Consider the following 21,495-nt stretch of genomic DNA (forward strand, 5'->3'; position numbering starts at 1 on the left):
CAAAATTTTCTCCAATAAGAAATCAGACTGATTTCATGGTCGTTTATTCCGAAAAACAGCAAGGTATACCTATAAATTGCTTTGGATTTGAACCCATGTACCCTTGGTACAGATATTCTGTCCATTTGGCCATCACGACTCGTAAATGTGTAGGTACGTTAAATAGGTATAGCTATTATTAGTGGTATATTATAGTAAAATAAATAGAAATGTAAAATTGTGTATGTGGACTATTTAGCCACCTACCTACTACAAATTATTATTATTGTAAGAATTAGAAAATATTTTGATCATCAACCGGTTTGAATCATAAAGAAACTCAAGCATATCAATTTTATTAAGCGTATTAGATGATCTAACTGTACGTCGACACAAATACGAAGAACGGCAAACTTCACAGCGCAGCCGGGCGGACGCCTGAAGCAACGCGGAACAACCAACAACGTCACCTATGCTTGGCATTGTAATTTTTTCTGATTGAATAGTAGAGTCTTGATCGTCGAGCATTGATCACGATCAGTGGTCGATTATCGACCTTAATAGCATTAATCATTGTTAACTTTAAGGTTATATTTAAGTTTATTCAAGTTCAGTAATTTATTTCAGCTTTAAGTGCAGCACAATTTAAAGCGTTTTGTGATAAATATACAAAGATCATTGAAACAATTACGGGTGAACAGCATTTACCAAAATCTTAAACTAGTTTAAATACCTATTGAAAACATAATTTTTCATGATAGTGAGATTGTGAGTAAACAAACGCTGGTTTTTACATTGTTGCTTTCGTTTCAAAGCGTAACGAAACCTCGTTTATTGTAATCATAACACTGATAATAATAACAATTGAACAATTTTCAGTCGCAACTTCGCAGTCGTGCAGCGCAGTTTTGCATTTGTTTACAATATATTGTGAGAGTTGAAAAATGAACGGAAATAACATTGACCAAGTGCCGATAAGAAAAGTCACTTCCAGTGAAAGAATTCAAAAGATTATTAAAGAATTCTACGATGAATTTGGTTGCCACCCAGCATTTGTAGCTCGAGTTCCCGGTCGCGTAAATTTAATCGGTGAACATATTGATTATTGTGGCTATCCGGTGTTACCAATGGCTCTGGAACAAGATATATTAGTGGCGGGAAGTTTAACTGAGGAACATAAAGTGTGCATCAGAAACGCAAATCCAAAATACGTGAGTTTCGAATTAGAAATCAAAGCATATGACGACATTACAATCACAGCTGATAAAGATGGAAAACCCTTTTGGTATAATTACGTATTGTGTGGATTAAAAGGAGCACTGGAACACTTAAACAATGAATTTTCTAGCGGTGTTAGACTTTATATAGATGGAAATATTCCTCCTGCTTCCGGTTTGTCCAGTTCTTCAGCATTAGTAAGTGCAGCGTGCCTTGCCTTTTTATATGCTCAAAATGCTACATTAAATAGAACCGAAATAGCATCTTTATGTGCGAGATGTGAACGGTACATCGGAACACAGGGAGGCGGAATGGATCAGGCGATTGCATTTTTAGCAGAAAAATATTGCGCTCAATATATAACGTGGAATCCTCTGAAAGCTACAAAAGTTGTTTTACCAGAAGATGCATCATTTGTTGTTGCTCACAGCTTGGCAGAGATTAATAAAGCTGCAACTAACGATTACAATAGAAGAGTAATAGAATGTCGGCTAGCCAGTAAAATATTAGCTTTATCTCCCGAGACTAGTAAAGATCATAGTGTAATCACGTTAAGTCAAGTACAGAAATTACTAGATAAAACCTTAGAAGAAATGGTAACTCTAGTTTATGAACGGTTGCCGAAATCAATCTATACAAAAGATGAAGTGTGTAAGATGTTAGAGATTTCCGAAGAAGAAATTGATAAGTTGTACCTGACTTCAAACACGAGGCATATAACCGAGTTCAAACTCAAACAAAGAGCTTTGCACGTATATGAAGAGGCTTTGAGAGTTGAAGAATTTCGCAAAATATGTCTGCAATCCAATATGAATGGCAAGAGCAATGGTTCTATTCATGATAAAATTCGTTCTTCTGGTGACGAAAACGAGATACTAACTCGTTTGGGAAAACTCATGTCGAACAGCCATGAAAGTTTGAAATCTTTGTATGAATGTTCCCACAAAAAACTAGATCTATTGGTAGAGATATCGAGCAAACTAAACGTGCACTCCAGGCTGACGGGTGCTGGCTGGGGAGGCTGCATCGTTGCATTATGCCCTAATGAAAAAGTTAAAAATTACATAGAAAAGTTGGAAAATGAATATTACGTCGAGCACTGTAATATCGACAAGAATAAGGCAAAGTCGTATATATTTGCCACTACACCTAATTATGGTGCCGTTATTTATGTAAATCAATAACAAATTAAGCATTTCTTGTCATTAATTATTATCATTACAATACAAATTCATTTATTTTTGTCTTCGTATTTGGGCGAGCATTGAGTAGATAGGTATATTAAAGTCCGCGAATATGAATATTATTTTATTATCTACAACTGGTAGATAAGCATTTATAGGCACCAATTATTTTACTTATATATGTACCATAAAAAGTGCCAACGCTGAATGATAAAAGTAGGCACTAGGTACTTAACTTAATAGGTAGGTATATATTTTATATTAATTATTAAATGAATTATTTAGGTTTACTGTATTGATTTGTTACCTAAGTAAGCATAGTCAGGTCAATACTAAAATACGTACTTATCTATTTACTATTTTCTCAAATAAGTTTTGTATCAGTTAAGTAGGTAACTACCTACCTAGTCCTAAATCTAAATTCAAAACCACAAATGATTATATAAACAGAGATTTCAGAGTGATTGCTTACTTAGGCGCATATTATAACTTTTCATTTGTTTAGGTTCATAGTGATTTAAGGCATTTAAATTATTATAGATTATAATTTATTAATTGATAAATTAAAATTTATTTTGCCATACCTACCTGTTTATCAATAAAATTGAAGAACGGTTCTGTATTCTCATTTCATTAGTAGTTACCTGACGTCATTACTCATTTAAGAAAGTTGATATATTATTTATTTTTGAATCACCTGCTTTACATTAAATAAACCAAACAAACGAAAAACTTTTCGAAGCAAAGTTACTCTGTGGTGCCATCATCGATTTTTGAATCTTTCGAGGAGTTTTCGAGTTTTGGAATTTTCAGTAATGAGTATTCTAAATAGATTAAATACTTGAGGCACAGTGAACTATGCTTGAGGTCTCAGCCTCAGCTCATCTCTGCACCCGCATGAGTGTACGCGACATCTATGAATTGAAAAATAGTTGGTAGCTGAAGCTATGGCTGAATGACAAGGATTAGACATTATTTTATAAACCTATCGAGAGTATCATATTCAATGTACTCAATTCAATTTTATTTAAGCTGGCTGCGGGCTATACGCGTCGAAGGAAGGTGCAGGCTATGGGTACAGCGGGTAAGTGTACAGCTGTGCACAAAATAAACATCGATAGGGACTTTTTTCTGGTCATCGACGCCTACCTATTGGTTTTAGAAGCGCCGAGGTGATGCCCCTTTAAGGGGACGACATGGAACTTGGCAAATAAACTTTTTATAGAGACGCCCGTCAAGAAGCATGAAACATGACTTGTTTATCAATTTACCTATAATACTCCGGACTCTGGGTGTCCGCTTCGGACGTCCGGAGTGGACACCCGCTTGTACATCCCTTAGAATATGGAACATATTAAGAAGTCGCTAAGTACAATATAATATACCATCAGCAGTTGCACGCCGTCCGCGAGTTTGGCGTGGTTAGGTCATAGGTGGCGGGTTGATTTGATTTGATAAATGATGATACTGAATTTATTATTTAGTCTGTGCACCAACCAGAAAAAATGAGTCTGTCTTGCGACCATACATCGAGTTACATACTCTACTATACATACTCTATGTTGGGACCTTCGCTGTCAAGTGCTGTCGGTGCTGTCAAGTTGTAGTGTCAACTGTCAAATCCAATCAATTTAAAATTTAAAATTGGATAATTTTTTTAATTCCCAATATTTACTGATAAACTTTTAAGGAATTGTAAAGCTGTAGGGTTTAATAAAAATATTAAAACAAAATACCATTTCGTAGAGATCCATTTGTCTTCAGAAAGAAAGTATATTCGGTAGGTAAGTGTTTTCATATATCTTAAAATCAAATCAGTATGTATTTGGCAAATTTTATTTAAAATTTCTTCTTCTACCCATTTTATAGCTTGCAAAGGACAAGCGGCTATGGGTTTAACAAAGGTATTTTAGTGTTACGTGCTATGATGTATTCTTGCTGCTCCAGAGGAATGTTGTAGACCGTAATAAATAATAACAACTTGAGATCATAACTATTTGTATTTAATATCTTTAGAGTTACAAATTACACAATCGGACAAAGACGCCATGACACATACACACACAAGTCTTAGACTCACGAAGAAACATAGAGTAATGTACTCGTTTACACAGACTAAAGAAACATAAAATTGTCATCAACACCCCCTTCCAATTTTACAAGAGATTCAACTCATTACAAAAATATCTAAATTTATTTGCACTTAACGACTTAGTCATTATATCAGCCAACTGTTTATTTGACTCAATATAAGAAATATCTACTAATCCTTTAGCTGTTAAATCTTTCACAAAATGAAATTTAATGTCTACATGCTTAGACCTTTTCGTCTCAAATGTCTTGGCCATTTTAATCGTAGACATGTTATCTTCAAATACATAAATCATTTCTTTATACTGAAAAACTTCACTTAATATACTCTTTATAAAAAGACTTTCCACTAAACAACTAGAAAGTGCATAATATTCAGACTCACAACTGCTAAGCGCAACTACAGATTGTTTCTTAGATTGCCAACTTAAAACATTATTATTTAATTTTATAACATAGCCTGAAATACTCTTCCTATCATTGATATCAAATGCAAAATCAGAATCCACATAAGCCTTAATTTTAAGAGACTCAGATTCAGACTTAACAAAATTCAAAGTCATATCAACAGTATACTTTAAGTACTTTAAAACATTTTTCAAATGAGACCAATGTACATTGTTATAACAATTTTGAAAACGACCAAAATATGATACCGCAAAACACAAATCTGGCCTTGATCCTATCATCAAATACATTAAACTTCCAACCAATTCTTTATAAGGCAACTTACAATTTACAGTTTCATTACTCTTAGTTAAATTAAGTTTAGGCTGCATAGGAACTTTACTTGTCTTACAGTCAGACATATTAAATTTTATCAAAATTTTCTTTATTAAGTTACTCTGACTTACAGTAATGCTCCCATTTTCACATTTATTAATCTCTAAACCTAAAAATTGAAATTTTGAATCAGTACCTAACACATGAATCTCCATGTTAGACATTAAATGTAATTTAATTTCTTTTAACTCCTTTACACTGTCAGACATCATAAAGAAATCATCTACCCATATTAAAATATAAGTATTTCCCCTGAAATACAAGCACGGGTCTATCTTTGACCTAACAAAGTTTATTTTAAGTAATTCTAGATTTATATGATCGTTCCAGCTTTTTGGGCTCTGTTTCAGTCCATACAAAGATTTTAATACCTTGCAAGCTTTACCATTGAAACTTTTATTACTCTTTAAGCCTTGAGGAACTTCCATATAAACAGGTTCTTTCAATCTACTCTTTAAGAAAGCTGAGCGTACATCTAATTGCTGAATATGCAATTCCCTTTCTACTGCAATAGTAAGCATGATTCGGAGAGTTGTCATGCGTGCAACGGGGGCAAAAATATCTTCATCAACAACACTCGACTGCTGATACCCTCGTGCAACTAATCTAGCCTTTTTGCGAGACCTACCATCTACTAACTTCTCCGTAAAAACCCACTTTGAATCTATAATCTCCTCATTACTAGGCACATCAACAATTTCCCATGTTCCATTAGACTCTAACGATTTTAACTCTTCATTTATTGCTATTTGCCACTCAGGTTCCTTAACTGCATCATCATATGTCTCAGGTACACCCAAACAAGTAGCTAGAGCCAGCACATCTACTTCAAAATCCTCTAAATATTTAGGCAATTTTCGCACTCTAGATCTTTTATACACAGCATGCTCACTACTAGCTCCTGGTGTAGGTTCACAATCATTATTTATTATGACATCTGATGATACTGAAGGCAGATTACTTCTATCATCACAATTATTTGGCTCATCACCAGCCCGACATTCATTTACAGGTTCATCGATAATGTTATACTGATCATCACTATTACACTGTTTATCAACTTTATAACTTTTATTCCAAAACTCATCAAATATAACATTTCTCGCTGTCTCTACCTTTCTTGTCTCTGGATTCCATAATCTATAGCCATTGTCACAATAACCTATCATATACAATTTCTTAGTTCTTTCATCTAACTTTCCAATCCTATCCTCTTTATGAATATACACAAAAGCAGGACAACCAAAAACTTTAATTTTAGTCAAATCAGGTTTAAAACCGTACCAGAGATCGGCAGGAGTGGTGTGTTTAGGTAGCACAGATGATGGTAATCTATTTATTAAATACACTGAAGACATAACCGCTTCTCCCCACATCTCCTTAGACATACCACTCTCAAAAATAAGACATCTAGCCATCTCTACTATGGTTCTATTAAAGCGTTCCGCCTTACCTGATTGAGGTGGATTACGAGCCATAGAGTAACTGATCCGTATCCCCTTTTCTTTACAAAAATCAATGAACTCTTTTGACCTATATTCACCGCCCTGATCACATCTTATATTTTCTATTGAACAATTAAACTTTGCCTCAACTAATGACACATAGATCTTAAATTTTTCAAAAACCTCACTTTTGTTTCTTATTAAATATACAGCACAAAAGTTAGTGAAGTGATCAATAAAACTCACATAATAGTTATATCCATCATGAGTAGGTGGACTAATTTTACCACAAACATCAGTTGAAATACACTGCAAAACTCTCTTTGCCTTTCTATCCTCCGGCAACTTTTTAAGATATGGTAACTTAGTTTGTTTACCCTGTAAGCATATTTCGCATAAACTCTTAGACGGGTATCTACAAGAATGACCCATTCTCCTATGCCACAAATCTGTAATACTGTTACTCACATTAACATTTGCACATTCTGATATAGCTGACAATTTAATTACATATAAATTTCCAAATGTGTGACCAGATACAACTATTACCCCATTTCGCATTATCTTTACAACAGAATTTTCAAAAATTATTTGGAAACCTTTTTCTTCTAATTTTTTAACTGATAACAAATTGAACAAAATATTGTCACAAATTAATACATCCTTAATAGTTATTGTATTACCCAGCTCTGTCATACCTTTAAGAGTACCCTTCTCATTCGCTGTCACAAACTGACCCGCTTTGGCTACATTAATGTCAACATTCACATTGGTAATGTCATACACACAGCTTCTATAATCACTTTTTAAAATATGAGAACTAGCGCCACTGTCTATAACGAATACTATTTCATGACATAACTGACCGGCACTCAATGCACTGTTTTCACTTGTAATAAAGGTACAGTCTGCAGAACCACTCTCTCTGGCAACAGCACCTGTCTTGTTACTTGACCGAGCCTTATATTTGAAGCAGTCCTTCTTTTTGTGTCCAACAGATTTACAAAAAAAGCACCTAATATTCTTCCTTGACCTGTGGTAGTTATCCCTGGCAGGAACTGACCGCCCTGTCGCAAAAGCACCTGGCGACTGTGTTTCTGAAACCATATCTCTCTTAGTACGCCGCTCCTCCTCAGCAAGTAAAGTGTTCTTTACATACTCCAGTGTAACCGCAGATTTATCCTTATTACAAAGAATGTCCATCGCAGAAACCACACTGTCAAATTCAGAAGGCATTGCTACCAAGAGTTGGCTGACTATTTCATCCTCTTCCAATCTCCCTCCAGCAACCCTGACATCAGATGCCAAAGACTCAAAATCCTGGATGAAATCCTTCAGAGGTTTGTCTTTAGAGAACTCTAGCTTCCTCCAAGCTTTCTGAGCTGTTACTAATGATTTCATGCCTTTTTTTTCGTAAGTGGCACTTAGTGTGTCTATTATTTCCCTGGCTGTCTTTTTGTCTTTAATCATGGTCAAAATGCTGTCAGATAAGCACTGCACAATGAGATTCCTGGCTTTAACATCATTTTTGTTAAATTCCGCCAATCCCACGGCATCCGACGGCACCGCGTCGCTCAACACCGATATAACCTCATGTTGTTCGAGCACCAACCTAACTCTAAATAGCCAATTACTGTAACTGTTTGTTCCATCAAATGGTTTTATTCCCATGGGAATTCCTCTTGTTGCCAAGTTCTCCATGATTTGATGCCAAATATTCCGTTTTCACTCAAATTTTATTTCTAGACACAAAATGTCTTCCTGGTCTTTCCTCCTGTGACGATGTGAGCAAGCAATAATCAAGCAATGAACTCACCGCTGAGACGTGTCTGGGCCCATAACCTATTCTTGCTGCTCCAGAGGAATGTTGTAGACCGTAATAAATAATAACAACTTGAGATCATAACTATTTGTATTTAATATCTTTAGAGTTACAAATTACACAATCGGACAAAGACGCCATGACACATACACACACAAGTCTTAGACTCACGAAGAAACATAGAGTAATGTACTCGTTTACACAGACTAAAGAAACATAAAATTGTCATCAACATTACGTGCTATGATGTGTCACAATTTTAGGTTATGTTGCAATATATATAATTTATGTTAACTAGCTATTGTCCGCGACTGCGTCTATTGCCTTGGACGATTATCAAGTTCGGTTCACTTTATTTTCGAATGCAGAGATATGCACTGTATAAAGTCTGTATCTGAAATTCACTGTTTGCTTTTTTCTGTTATAATTACTCGCTGGTTGGATAAGTTTTTTAAAGTCTCATGGGGACTTTTTGATGTCTGCCTCCAAGATGCAAGCTATCCCTGTGCCAAATATAATCAAGCTCAGTTCAGTGGTTGAGCTGTGATACGGTAACAGACAGAAAGACAGATACACTTTCTCATTTCATTGGTTACAAAACAATACTGCTCAAATAAAAGTTGGATGGTTATAACATTTAAATATTATTGGATGCAAGCATTACTCATACTTCAATCTACCCACCAGATTCAAGCATTTCAACTAATTAACAGCCATTAATCTACAAACTATAACGCAGCAGTAGTTGATTTAATTGTACAAGTCCTGCCATACTGTTTTTCCGGGTTTAGGAGCTGCCAAATTAAAAGTTAAATCATAAACAGTTTTTGTCTTTCTTAAAAAGTTATCGCTTATTGGCGATGATTCTGTTGTCTTTCTCTTAACTAAAATTAGAGTATCTGCATCTATTTCATTTTGGTATTGCTAAAAAAGAATGGAAAATAAATGAATTAAAATTTTAGTGCACTCTACAAATTTAAACAATGGGCTCATGACTGGCACCTAAAGTTACAAAGTTTGTAAAGTAAAATTGAGGGGTCAGAATCAGCACCATTGTTTGCTAACCAATAATTTATAATATAGTTTGGATCACAAATGATACAAATTGTAAAAAGAATCATGCATACTTATTTGATATTACCCTACAATCCTATGTAATATCCTTTTTCTTTTTTGTATGTGGTTAATTCAAACATTTGTAAATCTTAAAGGAACATATTCAGATCAGCAAAGAAGTTAAGCCTACAGCAATCACTGTCGCCCAAAAAAGGAGATTAAGGCGTAAGAAGTTAAAAGCTGCAAGAAATCTGACCCAAGTTAATAACAAAACAGATTATCAAAATACACCCAATATATTGAATATTTTAGGAATTGTGCCAAAAAATATCAGTCCAAGTCTGTGCCCATATGCACAGTCAAATGAAGACAAAATAACCACAGAAGAAAAAATACCACATAGCTTTATTTGTAGTGCTAAGGCAAAAAAAGATTATAATATGTCTTCTAAAGGAGACACAGAAAAATCGAAAGAAGTTATGGCAGCGAGGCAAGCTAAGAAATCGTCTAAGCAAAAGGCAAATAAAAAACCAATAGAAAGTAATGCTACTCCACAAATAAATGTCAATTCCCCTACCACTAAAGAGTCCAAAACAGAAAGTAATGATATAAAGAATAATACAAATCTTGGAAGTGAAAAACCTGAAACACAAAACAAAACAAGTTCATCTAGTAAAGAGCAAAGTATAGTTAAAGGTAGAGATGAAGTTGACAAAGCAGTTAAAATTGAACCTGAACTAAACACAGAGGCATCTAAAGATCATATTAAAGCTGAAAGGGCTGCTAAAAAGGCAGCAAAACAGGCTAAGAAAAAGGGAGCACTAGATAGTGGCGACTCACAGAATATTGAAGCAAAACCTAAAGAAATGAATAAACCTAGCACTGAGGCAAGTAAAACAACTAAAACTATTGATAAATCAAAAATTGAAAGTATAGAAACAACTGAAATTATTGGTGAGCCTAAAACTATACTTAAAAATGTTGATATCACTAAAACTCAGACTGAATTAGATGTTAAAACTATGCCTCTTAGTGAAGCAACTGTAAAGGAAATGGTGGAAACATTAAAAGACATTGTTAATGTAGCTAAAGATGTTCAGACAGTCACTGATAAAGTGAAAGCTATTAGTATAGGACCTACAAAGGTAATAAATATTTAAAATATTAGTTATTGTAGTTTTTAAGGCCTAGAGTAGTTTCATTGAAAAAATACAAATGAAAAAGACTGGTTCTTAGTTGGAAGTGCATTCCAACCCACTGATAGATTCACTTGATGATTCAAAGACCTCTAATTTAACCATTAGAGTTATAATAGTGAGATATAAGGTTCTTGAACTACAATTTAGTCACTAGATCACAACTCTTATTGGAACTGTGTTCTTAAATCCAAAAACCCCTGTTAACCCTTTTAACATCTATATTATTTTATCAGATGTTTTATGTAGTCACTCAAAAAAGAATATGTACATAGTATTATCATTTGAAAAATTTTGATATAAATTTCTGTATTTAGAGTGTTTGGATAATCAAAATTTATTTAGTAAACTGTTCATGAAAAATAAAAAATTTACATTTTTACAAATCTTTTTTTATTTCAATGTGATTCAAGGAAGAAGACTCAACAAAAAGCAAGGCAGAAGAGTCAACAAAAAGCAAGGCAGATCTAAAAGCAGAACGACGCGCGAAGCAGGAAGCGCAGCGTGCTGCCAAACAAGCAGCACAGCAGCAAAAAGCTGTGGAAGTCAAAAAATCAAGCAAAGAACCTTCCTTACCTAAAGAAGTAATATTTCATACTAGCTTTTCCTCCATAATTTCTTCTCCAGGGTTTTTATATCTATGAAAGTTTTTCCGTATTTATGTGTACGTACAATACTTGGTATCATTTATGTCCCAAGAGTGTAAAGTAGAATATTATGGCTTATAATACCAGAGCCCTAGGCTATGCCCTGGTATAATATTAGGTGATTATAATATAGGTGTAGATTTTTCACATAGTAAGTACAATGTGTTTGACATCTATGGTTCATGATATTGTAACACAAAGTATTAAACTGATGTTCTATTCGGCGGCTATTTTGATCACATATTAATGTAATTTTATACATTATTGTATAGAAATATTTCCGCTCATATAATGTAGTAAAAATATTGACTTTTAATATGAGCAATTTTTTATTGTGCTGTAACAATTTTACTGCACATGTGTGGTAATAGTCTAATTTACAGTTTTAGCTGCAGTGAAATAAGAGCAACTTTAATTTCTATTTACAAGTTTTACGTGTTTCCAGGAAAAATCTGCTAAACCAAAAGCAGTAGTTGACAAAATTAAACCAAAGTCGCAAGGTATGCAGAAAATGAACTGGTTCCAGCACTTGTATATGGAACACGACAAACAAGCGCTCAAGCAAATGCAAATCAATTCAAAGTATGAACAACAGTTACAATTATTACATATTTTTTCCATTATGTTATAGTCAAAATTCAAAACTATGATATAACTAGGATTGCCTAGGTAATCCAATGAGAAAGGAGCTTAATCTGTCAAATATTTTATTAGTATTGTTCTGCGTATTGCATTAATTTTTGTCTATTATTTATTTTTACAATTATTAAATATTGTTTAATATTTATCTAAATGTTTAAAATTATGTGAATTGATATCAAAGTGTCTCTACTTATGTGTACCAGTATTTTGACTTTTAGAGATGCAAAACCTAGTTTTAATATAAAAGTCTCAGATAGGATTTAAACTGACGCTAAACAGTGCTGCTTCGTATGTTAAAGTTTTGTGTGATAAAACATTTTTAAAAAAACCCCAAAAAATTAATTGAACTCTCACAATTCAGTCATAATATACTTACTAATGTCATTTTTTAGCTTACACCCGGCTGTAATAAAACTTGGCATTCAATTGGCATCCCACGTAGTGACCGGTTCCAATGCAAGGTGCATAGCTTTACTGGATGCATTGAAAAAGGTTAGTTGCATTTCTTACTACCTCAAAATAGGTTCTCAATTATTTGATTGTCTAGTGAACAACCACATCCCTTTTAAGTTAGCCCGCTACCATCTCATCTGCTTCTCCATTACCTGCATTACTTTCTCAGACTGCACCATCACTTACCACCAGGTGAGATCGTAGCCAAGGGTACTGGAATAATAATAAAAATGTACTTTAATAGCGAATAGTTCTCCCTGTGGTGTATCAAATATATCACAGAAAAACAAACAGTTCCCGCGGGCTTTGTACAATATCTCTTTAACTAAATTCGGATTAGTTAGTGCGTATGTGCGGTGCGATACGATTGCCGCTGGCCACACAATTAGTGATATCCCGAATCATTTACCGAATACCAATATTAGAGCCGAATGATTCCCGATAGTTCAAACATTAAAATTATGTAAATTGTTTCATTTTATTCAGATGGTGCGAGACTACAGCTTGCCGGCGCGGACAGAGTTTGCCCGAGGGTTGGAGTCGCAACTAGCGGCCAGTGTGGAGTTCCTGTGGAGCATGCGACCGCCCGCCGCCTCGCAGACCAACGCGCTCAAATACTTCCGACACCATCTCACTCAGCTGCCCAACAACGTTGATGAGTTCGATGTAAGTTAAACAAACATCTAGCGCTCATTGCGGTCGCGGCCATATTAAAGTATTTTTTATTCTTTAAATACCCTATAAACAGTTATACCCCTACTAATAATAACATAAGTTTTTTTTAAAAACTGGCCAACTGTAGGGTAACATTTTTATCGCACTTGTGCGGTAATAATCTCCTTTACAGTTACAACATCGTTCTAATAAGACCCACTTTACAAGCAAGTGCATTAACTGTCATTTGTATGGGATTATGTAACAGAGAAAGCCCTATACTAACTTCTTTCCGTGGATAGATGATGAAATGTTTTGTTGTCAGGCAAAGAAGCGACTACAGGAGGAGATCGACCGCTACATCCGCGAACAAATTGACATGGCGGGCGAGGCCATTAGCATCGCCGTCAGGAACAAGATCTCAACCGGGGATAACATCCTCACTTATGGATGGTTTGTAGTTATATTTTAGGTTATGACTCAATTTACACTGAAAGGGAATCAAAGCGAATTTCTAAAATACTACATAGCATATTGACTTTTATCCAAAAAAAAAAATCTCCACATAAAACACAAGTTTTTTCCCCAACTGAAAAGTTCGCGGGAATGTGCAAGAATTTTCTTTCTCGGTAGAAATTGGTGCTTTATAGTGTGGAGATAGAAGTCAATATGCTATGTGATATTTTAGAAATTCGCTTCCATACCCTTTCAATGCAAATTGAGCATTAGTTATTTTTTAATTGAAATCAGAGCTTGCGGTATTTTCTTATTTCTAGCACAATCTTTTTTTTTTGTAAAATCGATAAAATGCCGTTTGATAACAGTGAATAACATACCATCTTAAAAATGATTATTTTTCCGGTATTAAGGGTTCATTCATACGCGAAAGCCCAGAAAATTGGCTTCTCTTAATGTTTCACACTGAGTGTATTGGAGGTGTCTTCAAGCACTCTCTTGAAAATCTCATCACTCAATTTTAAATACGATCAAACTTTACTTTCCTTTACTTGAATGGATGCGAATTATATGAAATCGTCAATATTGTCTGCAGTTCGTCTCTAATTGAGCGCATCCTGTGTGAGGCGCACGAGGCGGGCGTGCAGTTCCGCGCAGTGGTGGTGGGCACGCGCGTGCAGCGGGGCGCGAGGGAGATGCTGCGACGTCTCGTGTCGCGCGGGGTGGTGTGCACATACGCTGACATTACCGCGCTCAGCTTCCTCATGCGGGACGTGAGTACTGCGCTCTACGAGGCTCTGCGCTTTACTGCGCATTCATGCTTTTATTGTTTACTAGCTGATACCCGCGACTTCGTTCGCGTGAATGTGGGTTTTTAAAATTCCCGTGGGAACTCTTTGATTTTCCGGGATAAAAAGTAGCCTATGTGCTTATCCAGGGTATAATCTATCTCCATTCTAAATTTCAGCCCAATCCGTCCAGTAGTTTTTGCGTGAAGGAGTAACAAACATACTCACATACACACACACATACAAACTTTCTGCTTTATAATATTAGTGTGACTAGCTTATGCTCGCGACTTCGTCCGTGTGGACTACACAAATTTAAAATCTCTTTAGGGGTTGAATTTTCAATAGGACTTTCTTAGAGGATATCTGTATAATAATGGCAATTTGCATGCTAAACAGCCTAATCTGTCTACTAGTCTGAGCTGTGTGTTGATCAGTCAGTCAGTCAATTACCTTTTCCTTTTATATATTTAGATGAAAAATATTATGTTGTAGATTAAACTATTTGTGCTAAAATATCTACTCGGGTATTAAAAGTGGATTGACTATAATTTCCTTCTTTGCGCACTTGGAACATAATGACTAGATCCGGTGGTAGACTGTAATTTTCCACTTAACGCACTTGCAATATAAATACTACTTGTTATACAGATGTCCAAAGTGCTGATAGGAGCAGCATCCCTGCTCGCAAACGGCGCCGTACTAGCGCCTGTGGGCTCTCTGCAAGCCGCGCTCGTGGCGCGCGCGCACAACGTGCCGCTGCTAGTCGCGTGCGAGACGCACAAGTTCTCGGACAACGTGCAGACTGACGCCTTTGTGTATAACGAGATCGGTGAGTGTTATAGATTATGGTTAAAATCTATAGAGCGCACTTTGATTTTGCTTAGACTTAAGTCTCAGTTAAAACGAGACAGATTTATGCCAGTGGTATAACGCTGTCTCGTTTTAACAGTGCCTTAAGTCTGAGCAAAGACAAAGTGCGCTCTAGAGATCTCAGCCTAAGAGCTGATGAATAATTAGCTTGGTGTTTTTATACAGTTCAATTTTTCCCAAAATATTTTTGTGGGCATAAGTTTCAGAAAAAAGAATGGTTTCCTTTTTTTTTTTAATAATTCCAATTAGGTTTACTGATTTAACTTTTAGTATGAAATATGGATAAACATAAAGTTATGTTTCTAAATATGTAGTTGGATTTGAAAAGGATTTATGTAGTTGAAAGTATGCTGTTGGACTTCGTCTGTGTTGGCGTTTGTTGGCGCGCGTGTTGTGCCTTTTTGGAGTGTTTATTTTGTTAAAAGTGGCCGATTTTTGTGTTTTACTGGTGTTTTTTGGTGCTGGAACTGACTGGGGAAGCGCTCTAGGGGGAGGCCGTGCGTGTGTCGACGAGCGCCGGCACAGACAAAGTTCATACTTATATAGTTTCCCTAACATGTAAATAACACAAACTTGACATTGGCTAATCTTTGTAAAGCCAGACGAGAAAAAAAAAGTATGCTGTTCAGTAATGTATTCTTGCACGGCGTGAATTAGCGCCTAAGCATACCGAGAAAGATAAAGTGGTATAGTAATTATTTTTACAGTGTAAAAATGGACTATTTAAGTCACAACAGATAAGCGTTGCTCAGATTTAGATCACACGAGCTATAAAATAGTATACGATACTCGTGACTTATGCAAGTGCATTGTATACTAAGTCAAGTCTCATATGATTTAGTATACGAGTATCATATATCTACTAAATCTATCAATGCACAAACTCATGCTGTGCAGTTGCGCAAATGTGCAATTGGGCAATGTGCTACTTACGTCCCACGTTTTGTAATATATTATTATTTACTAAATATGGCAAAAAGTATAAAAGCTTTTTTTTCACAGGCGACCCAGACGACATAATAGACAAAACCGATGACAATTCCCCGTTGAAGGATTGGCGGTCCAACCCCAATCTGACGCTGTTGAACCTGACGTATGACGTCACGCCGCCCAGCCTGGTCACCGCTGTGGTTACCGAGCTCGCCATATTGCCGTGCACCAGCGCGCCTGTTGTCTTAAGATTCAAACTATCTGAGTACGGATTGTGAACTGACTCACCCCAATACATAAAGTAATGTAAATAGGATATAATCATCCAATGATCTGTCATACAAACTTTTATTAATGCTAACATAAGAACAGGCTAGATTGAGAACCTCAGACTATTTTGCAAGTCTGTTAAAAATCGGCTACTCTTAGGCTGAAATCTATAGAGCGCATTTTGACTTTGCTCAGACTTAAGACACTGTTAAAATGAGACAGCGTTATACCGCTGGCATAAGTCTGTTTCGTTTTAACTGCAGAAGTTTAACTGCAAAAGTCTAAGCAAAGTCAAAGTGCGCTCTATAGATTTCAAACCTAGAGTACTTAGACTATACTGAGTATTGCATTGCCGCTTTTGAACTTGACGTATGACGTCACTCTATCTCGTCACTATTGCTCATGTTGTTCTAAGAGTCAAACTAGCCGGGTATAGATTTTTGGACTGATTTACTATAAATACGTACTTAAAGCAATAATAATAAAAACTTTGACATCCGACTTCTAATCGATCGACTAATCGATCTATGCAGGATTTACGAAAGTTAGCGCGGCGCGCTAGTTGGTGTCTATACCGCCACACTATTGGTTCGTCAGTCAAACTTACGCTGCCCGCGCTGTAGGAAAATACAGTACCATTGTGCAGTCACATCCACAACAAATTTGTCATCCAATTATATGTCATACTAAATTGTATAAATAGTACCTAACAATAAAAAATTGCCTACTCCATTACAAAAGTCAGTACTTCATATTATTATTATAAAAGCCTTATTTACACTCTAAATTGCATAATTATCTACTGCTAATAAAATTTAGTTTGAGTGTTGTAATATAATTGATTTTTTTATTGGAGGACCATTTAAGTGATCTTATAGTTTTCATATTATGTATAAAATAGTAATACATAATTGCGTTTGTTCTGGATTACTATGTAAAATGGAGCTCCCTATTACTGTAAAAATATACTTCCTATTTATGTAAAGTAAATACTTTTGAATTGTATATAATAAATACTATTAAAGTGTATAAAGGTGTATGTTTGTAACTTGACTGTAATAAAACAAAATAGTTCTCATATTCTCATAACAGACTGTCCTCAAAATAATACATCTTCAAAGATTAATAAATTATCTGTAAGCAAATGAACTTTTTAAATAAATGCTCAAACTTTTATATCTCTTTCAAATAATTGCATATAGGTTTTTCTTACTATAATTCCTTATATTTAAATAAAGTCATATTTTATAAGACTATCTTTTTATTTTATGATGTTACTTACATTTTCCTAAATAAACAGGATAAAATTAAAAAAACTGTTCAAATTATATGATAATTTTATTCTCAACATTAAAAGATAATAAGTGCAGGTTTAGTTAAAAAATATAAATGCAAATCCACACTGAATCACTTCACATTATTCTTGAATCCAAATCAAACATACATGACTGAAGAGATTAAATTATTTGATAAAAGTAAAATGGTGAACTATCACAAATACATGCTTCAGAATTGATCTGATGGCTGGTTCAAATTATTCCACTTATACATACTGAATCCAGCAAATGTGGGTTACTTTCCAGTGCTGGACTGGAATGGATGGTAATGTGTCTAATTACAAGTGATTAGTCCTATGAATTGTTCACACTGGACTGGGCATTTATCAAATTCCAGTTGTGGTACATTGAAAAGTTACTGGGTTGTTCACTGGATTAGATTCCAGAGCTTAAAGAAACTACTGGAGTTACTTTGCAATTTAGTTGATACTGGACTGGAATAATATAAGCCAGCCATTACATTTAAACTTAATCCTTGTGAGGGTGTTCAGACTTATGAATAGAGAAATCTAATCTAACATAAATAATAACACACAAGAACAGCATGTAAAGGAAGCCAACAACCAATAGTGGCTCCTGCAACATCAAGATGCGAGGGAATGTGTAACGAAGTTGGAAGTCTTGTATGTGATTTTCCACAATGTTTTTCTTACTGAAAGTTATGACGGGACGACCTTTAGTATCCAAATATGTGTAGTGTAAACTGTCTGGAAACCTGGTGACTGCATATGGGAAGTTTACTTTAATATCTGTCGATCCTTCAGGCAGAATAATCTTTGTGACCAGTTCATCAATTTGCATATCGTCAAACACATGGTCAACTACTCGCATCTTCAATAAATATGAGTTACCAGAGTAGTACAAGTATTCATAACTTGGGACATTGTATCCGAGAGTGTAGTGTGTTCTCCAACCACCAAATAAGGGGTACCTTGGTCTTAAATCTAATTCGACAGAGTCTTTCTTAACTCTCATGTTTGAGGTAGAGATATTGCCGTTGGTATCTCTGTAGTAGACATCTGAGGCTGATGCTGGTAATAATGTCTTGTACGATCGCACACTGGCTGGGCCGCTGTGGTGGTCTTGTTGGTAGTCATATCTGGAGAACGGCCCTTTCAGCTTAGCACCAGTGTGTTCAACTTCTATTGTTTCCTCAACAGCTATGTTGCCCCAGTGCGAAACTTCGATCAGTCGCTCTAACCGTGTCACAGTCAGGAATGGAGAGTTGTTCTTATAATGCACAAGCAGTTCTTTCTCAGTGAACGCAGCAGTATTGGAATAAGGTCCATATGCAATTGTGCCGTCTAACTGCGAGAATGGTTTGACTTTAGTGAAGCTTTCTACCGATTTCGTGTTAAGAATCACATTGGTTTTCTGTGTTGTCACAGGGTATGGAGAGTAGAAGTATAAGTTTCCGATGTATTTAACTAACTGCTCTTCTTGCTGTGTTATCGAAGTTGGATACGGTTTTAGTGCTTTAGTGTACACAGTTTCGACAACTACCGACGCCGTGGCACCCGCATTGATGGAATCTTTGAACTCGAAACGCCAAAACTTGGCATCTTCATAACCTTTCACGGTGGTCTCCACTAGACGAAGATCTTTACTATTGGCATCCTTGGCACCTATAAAGGCTAAATTCGCTTTGCTCGAGCTCTCTACTGCTAATAGGAAGGTTTTAACCGGTGACTTGCCTGTGTTCTCAAAGGTTACTTTTGATGTGATTTTAACGAGCTGAGATGAGATATCGATCGTTCGGTCAACATTCTTTATATTTATTGCGCTAGAAACTGTATCCACATTTACACTGCCGCATTGTGTAGCGATATAAACTAGAAATAAAACACAAAACTGTAATTTCGCCATTGCCGGCATCATTTTCCGTTCCGTGACTGACAAATGACATATGAATGGATTTGACATTATTTGACACATAAAATTGATTTGGTCAATGAGAAAAATTGTCTCGTTTCAAAATTTTTATTTATTTAATATTTGGCGCGGTTATTTTGGAGTAATATTGGCATCAAATTGGCTCTTATTCGCGAAATACCCCGTGGTATTATTTTCACCTTTGATATGCGATACTAACAGCACTTTTTGTTTCAGGGGCCTCAACGGGCAGCGCCTGCTCTGCGGGCTTCCTGGTTGCCGCAGTCGGGGCTCCGCGCGCTTATAGACGCTATTGTGTAGTGTTTTAGTGTTTTTCTTTTTACGTGTTTTGAAGTATGAACCCCAGTGCTTCTCAAGGTGAATACCTAGAATGCTCCCACTGTAGCGATGGCAGGCGGTTTAAGGGTCGCAAAGGCCTTAATATTCACATCGCACGTTGTCACGGACCGCCTACACGGCCTCTTACATGCCCAAATTTAATGTGCGATCAAACCCAATCAGGAAGCGATAACCAGGTACCATTTGAAATTGTATTATCCAAATATAGTCAAAATATCCCATTAGTAAAACGCATTCCCCGAGGAGCTAGGATATCGTTAGCTAGATCCTTATCGCATACTATCCAAAATGTACTATCAAATTCACTTTTGGATTGGCAAAACCTCTTTTTTTTCGCATACAGACATTTCTATGTAAATAAAACAGAAAGCGGGTCGTTATGTAGTAAATTAAAAAAAAATAGTTTGGCTAATCGCGTTTTTCCAATTCCTGACTGCTCTTTTCGTACACAAAATTATAATTTGAAGAAAATTGTGGAAAACAAAGTTATGGATGGGGATCTTAAAAACGCTGCCCGCATTTTGTTTTCTAATGATACACTAGCTCCATTCAATGATATAACGCTAGAAGCTTTACGTGAAAAGCATCCTTTACCAAATATCGATTCTTTGCTGCCAGACCCACCTTCTAACACTTCTCACTTACAGATAAAGGACGAAGATACTTACGCTGCGATAATGTCGTTTTCTAGTGGCTCTGCTGGCGGCATGGACGGCATAACGCCACAACATCTTAAGGATCTTGTGGGAGTTACTGCTGGGGACGCCGGCAGGGCGCTACTGAGCGACATTACCAGACTTTGTAATCTCATGTTATCTGGCGAGGTAAATTCATCCTTTTTACCATTCCTTTATGGTGCGAGGCTTTGTGCTTTTAATAAGAAAGATGGCGGCATCCGTCCCATCGCTGTTGGTTGTACGTTTCGCCGTTTGGCGTCAAAATTAGCGTGTAAACACATAGTCTCTACCCTAAAGGATAAATTCCAACCTATTCAAGTTGGATTCGGCAGTAAAGGAGGTTGTGAAGCAGCAGTTCATTCGGCTCGTACATTCTTAGCGAATGGCGAGGTTGAAGTACTGCTGAAAGTAGATGTAAAGAATGCCTTTAATTCTTTGGACAGGGCAACTTTGCTGACCGAAGTCTCAACGCAACTTCCTGAAATTTATCCATATGTCTGGCAATGTTACAGCTCAGCTTCAAAATTATTTTTTGGAGATAGCGATATTAAGTCTTCTGTAGGCGTTCAGCAGGGGGATCCTTTAGGTCCGGCCCTGTTCAGCTTAGGGATCCATAACCATATTTCAAATTTAACATCTAAATTTAACATATGGTATCTTGATGATGGAACCATTGGGGGCAACGTGGATGACGTTCTAAAAGATCTTAACCATATTAAGCAACAGTTTGGCAAAATTGGTTTAGAACTAAATTTTTCGAAA

At 36.0% G+C, this 21,495-nt stretch overlaps 3 protein-coding genes across 5 annotated transcripts; 2 read left to right on the top strand and 1 right to left on the bottom strand.

Moving 5' to 3' along the window:
* Positions 1 to 376: 376 nt before the first annotated feature.
* LOC123876202 (N-acetylgalactosamine kinase) lies at positions 377 to 2,704 on the top strand. Of its 2 annotated transcripts, XM_045922380.1 has the most exons (3): positions 377 to 463; positions 607 to 747; positions 859 to 2,704. In XM_045922380.1, exon 3 carries the CDS (start codon positions 924 to 926, stop codon positions 2,379 to 2,381), a length of 1,458 nt encoding a protein of 485 aa, XP_045778336.1. In that variant the 5' UTR covers positions 377 to 463; positions 607 to 747; positions 859 to 923; the 3' UTR covers positions 2,382 to 2,704. The 2 variants fall into 2 exon arrangements, with proteins under 2 accessions (XP_045778336.1, XP_045778344.1); XM_045922388.1 differs by lacking the exon at positions 377 to 463 and having other exon boundaries at positions 477 to 739.
* A 1,546-nt stretch (positions 2,705 to 4,250) lies between these two features.
* On the top strand, positions 4,251 to 16,580 carry LOC123876181 (translation initiation factor eIF-2B subunit delta). 2 transcript variants are annotated; one of them, XM_045922352.1, is made up of 10 exons: positions 4,251 to 4,285; positions 9,734 to 10,723; positions 11,188 to 11,358; positions 11,867 to 12,003; positions 12,456 to 12,555; positions 13,003 to 13,182; positions 13,496 to 13,623; positions 14,222 to 14,399; positions 15,066 to 15,246; positions 16,290 to 16,580. In XM_045922352.1, the coding sequence occupies exons 1-10, from the start codon at positions 4,271 to 4,273 to the stop codon at positions 16,493 to 16,495; spliced, it is 2,286 nt and encodes a 761-aa protein (XP_045778308.1). In that variant the 5' UTR covers positions 4,251 to 4,270; the 3' UTR covers positions 16,496 to 16,580. The 2 variants fall into 2 exon arrangements, with proteins under 2 accessions (XP_045778308.1, XP_045778317.1); XM_045922361.1 differs by having other exon boundaries at positions 11,212 to 11,358.
* A 1,226-nt stretch (positions 16,581 to 17,806) lies between these two features.
* LOC123876215 (dolichyl-diphosphooligosaccharide--protein glycosyltransferase subunit 1) lies at positions 17,807 to 19,745 on the bottom strand. The gene has a single exon (XM_045922399.1). The coding sequence runs from the start codon at positions 19,700 to 19,702 to the stop codon at positions 18,293 to 18,295; it is 1,410 nt and encodes a 469-aa protein (XP_045778355.1). The 5' UTR covers positions 19,703 to 19,745; the 3' UTR covers positions 17,807 to 18,292.
* Between the last annotated feature and the right edge of the window lie 1,750 nt (positions 19,746 to 21,495).

Source organism: Maniola jurtina, chromosome 2 (assembly GCF_905333055.1).
Source record: "Maniola jurtina chromosome 2, ilManJurt1.1, whole genome shotgun sequence".
In the NCBI taxonomy this organism is placed as follows: Eukaryota; Metazoa; Arthropoda; class Insecta; order Lepidoptera; family Nymphalidae; genus Maniola; species Maniola jurtina.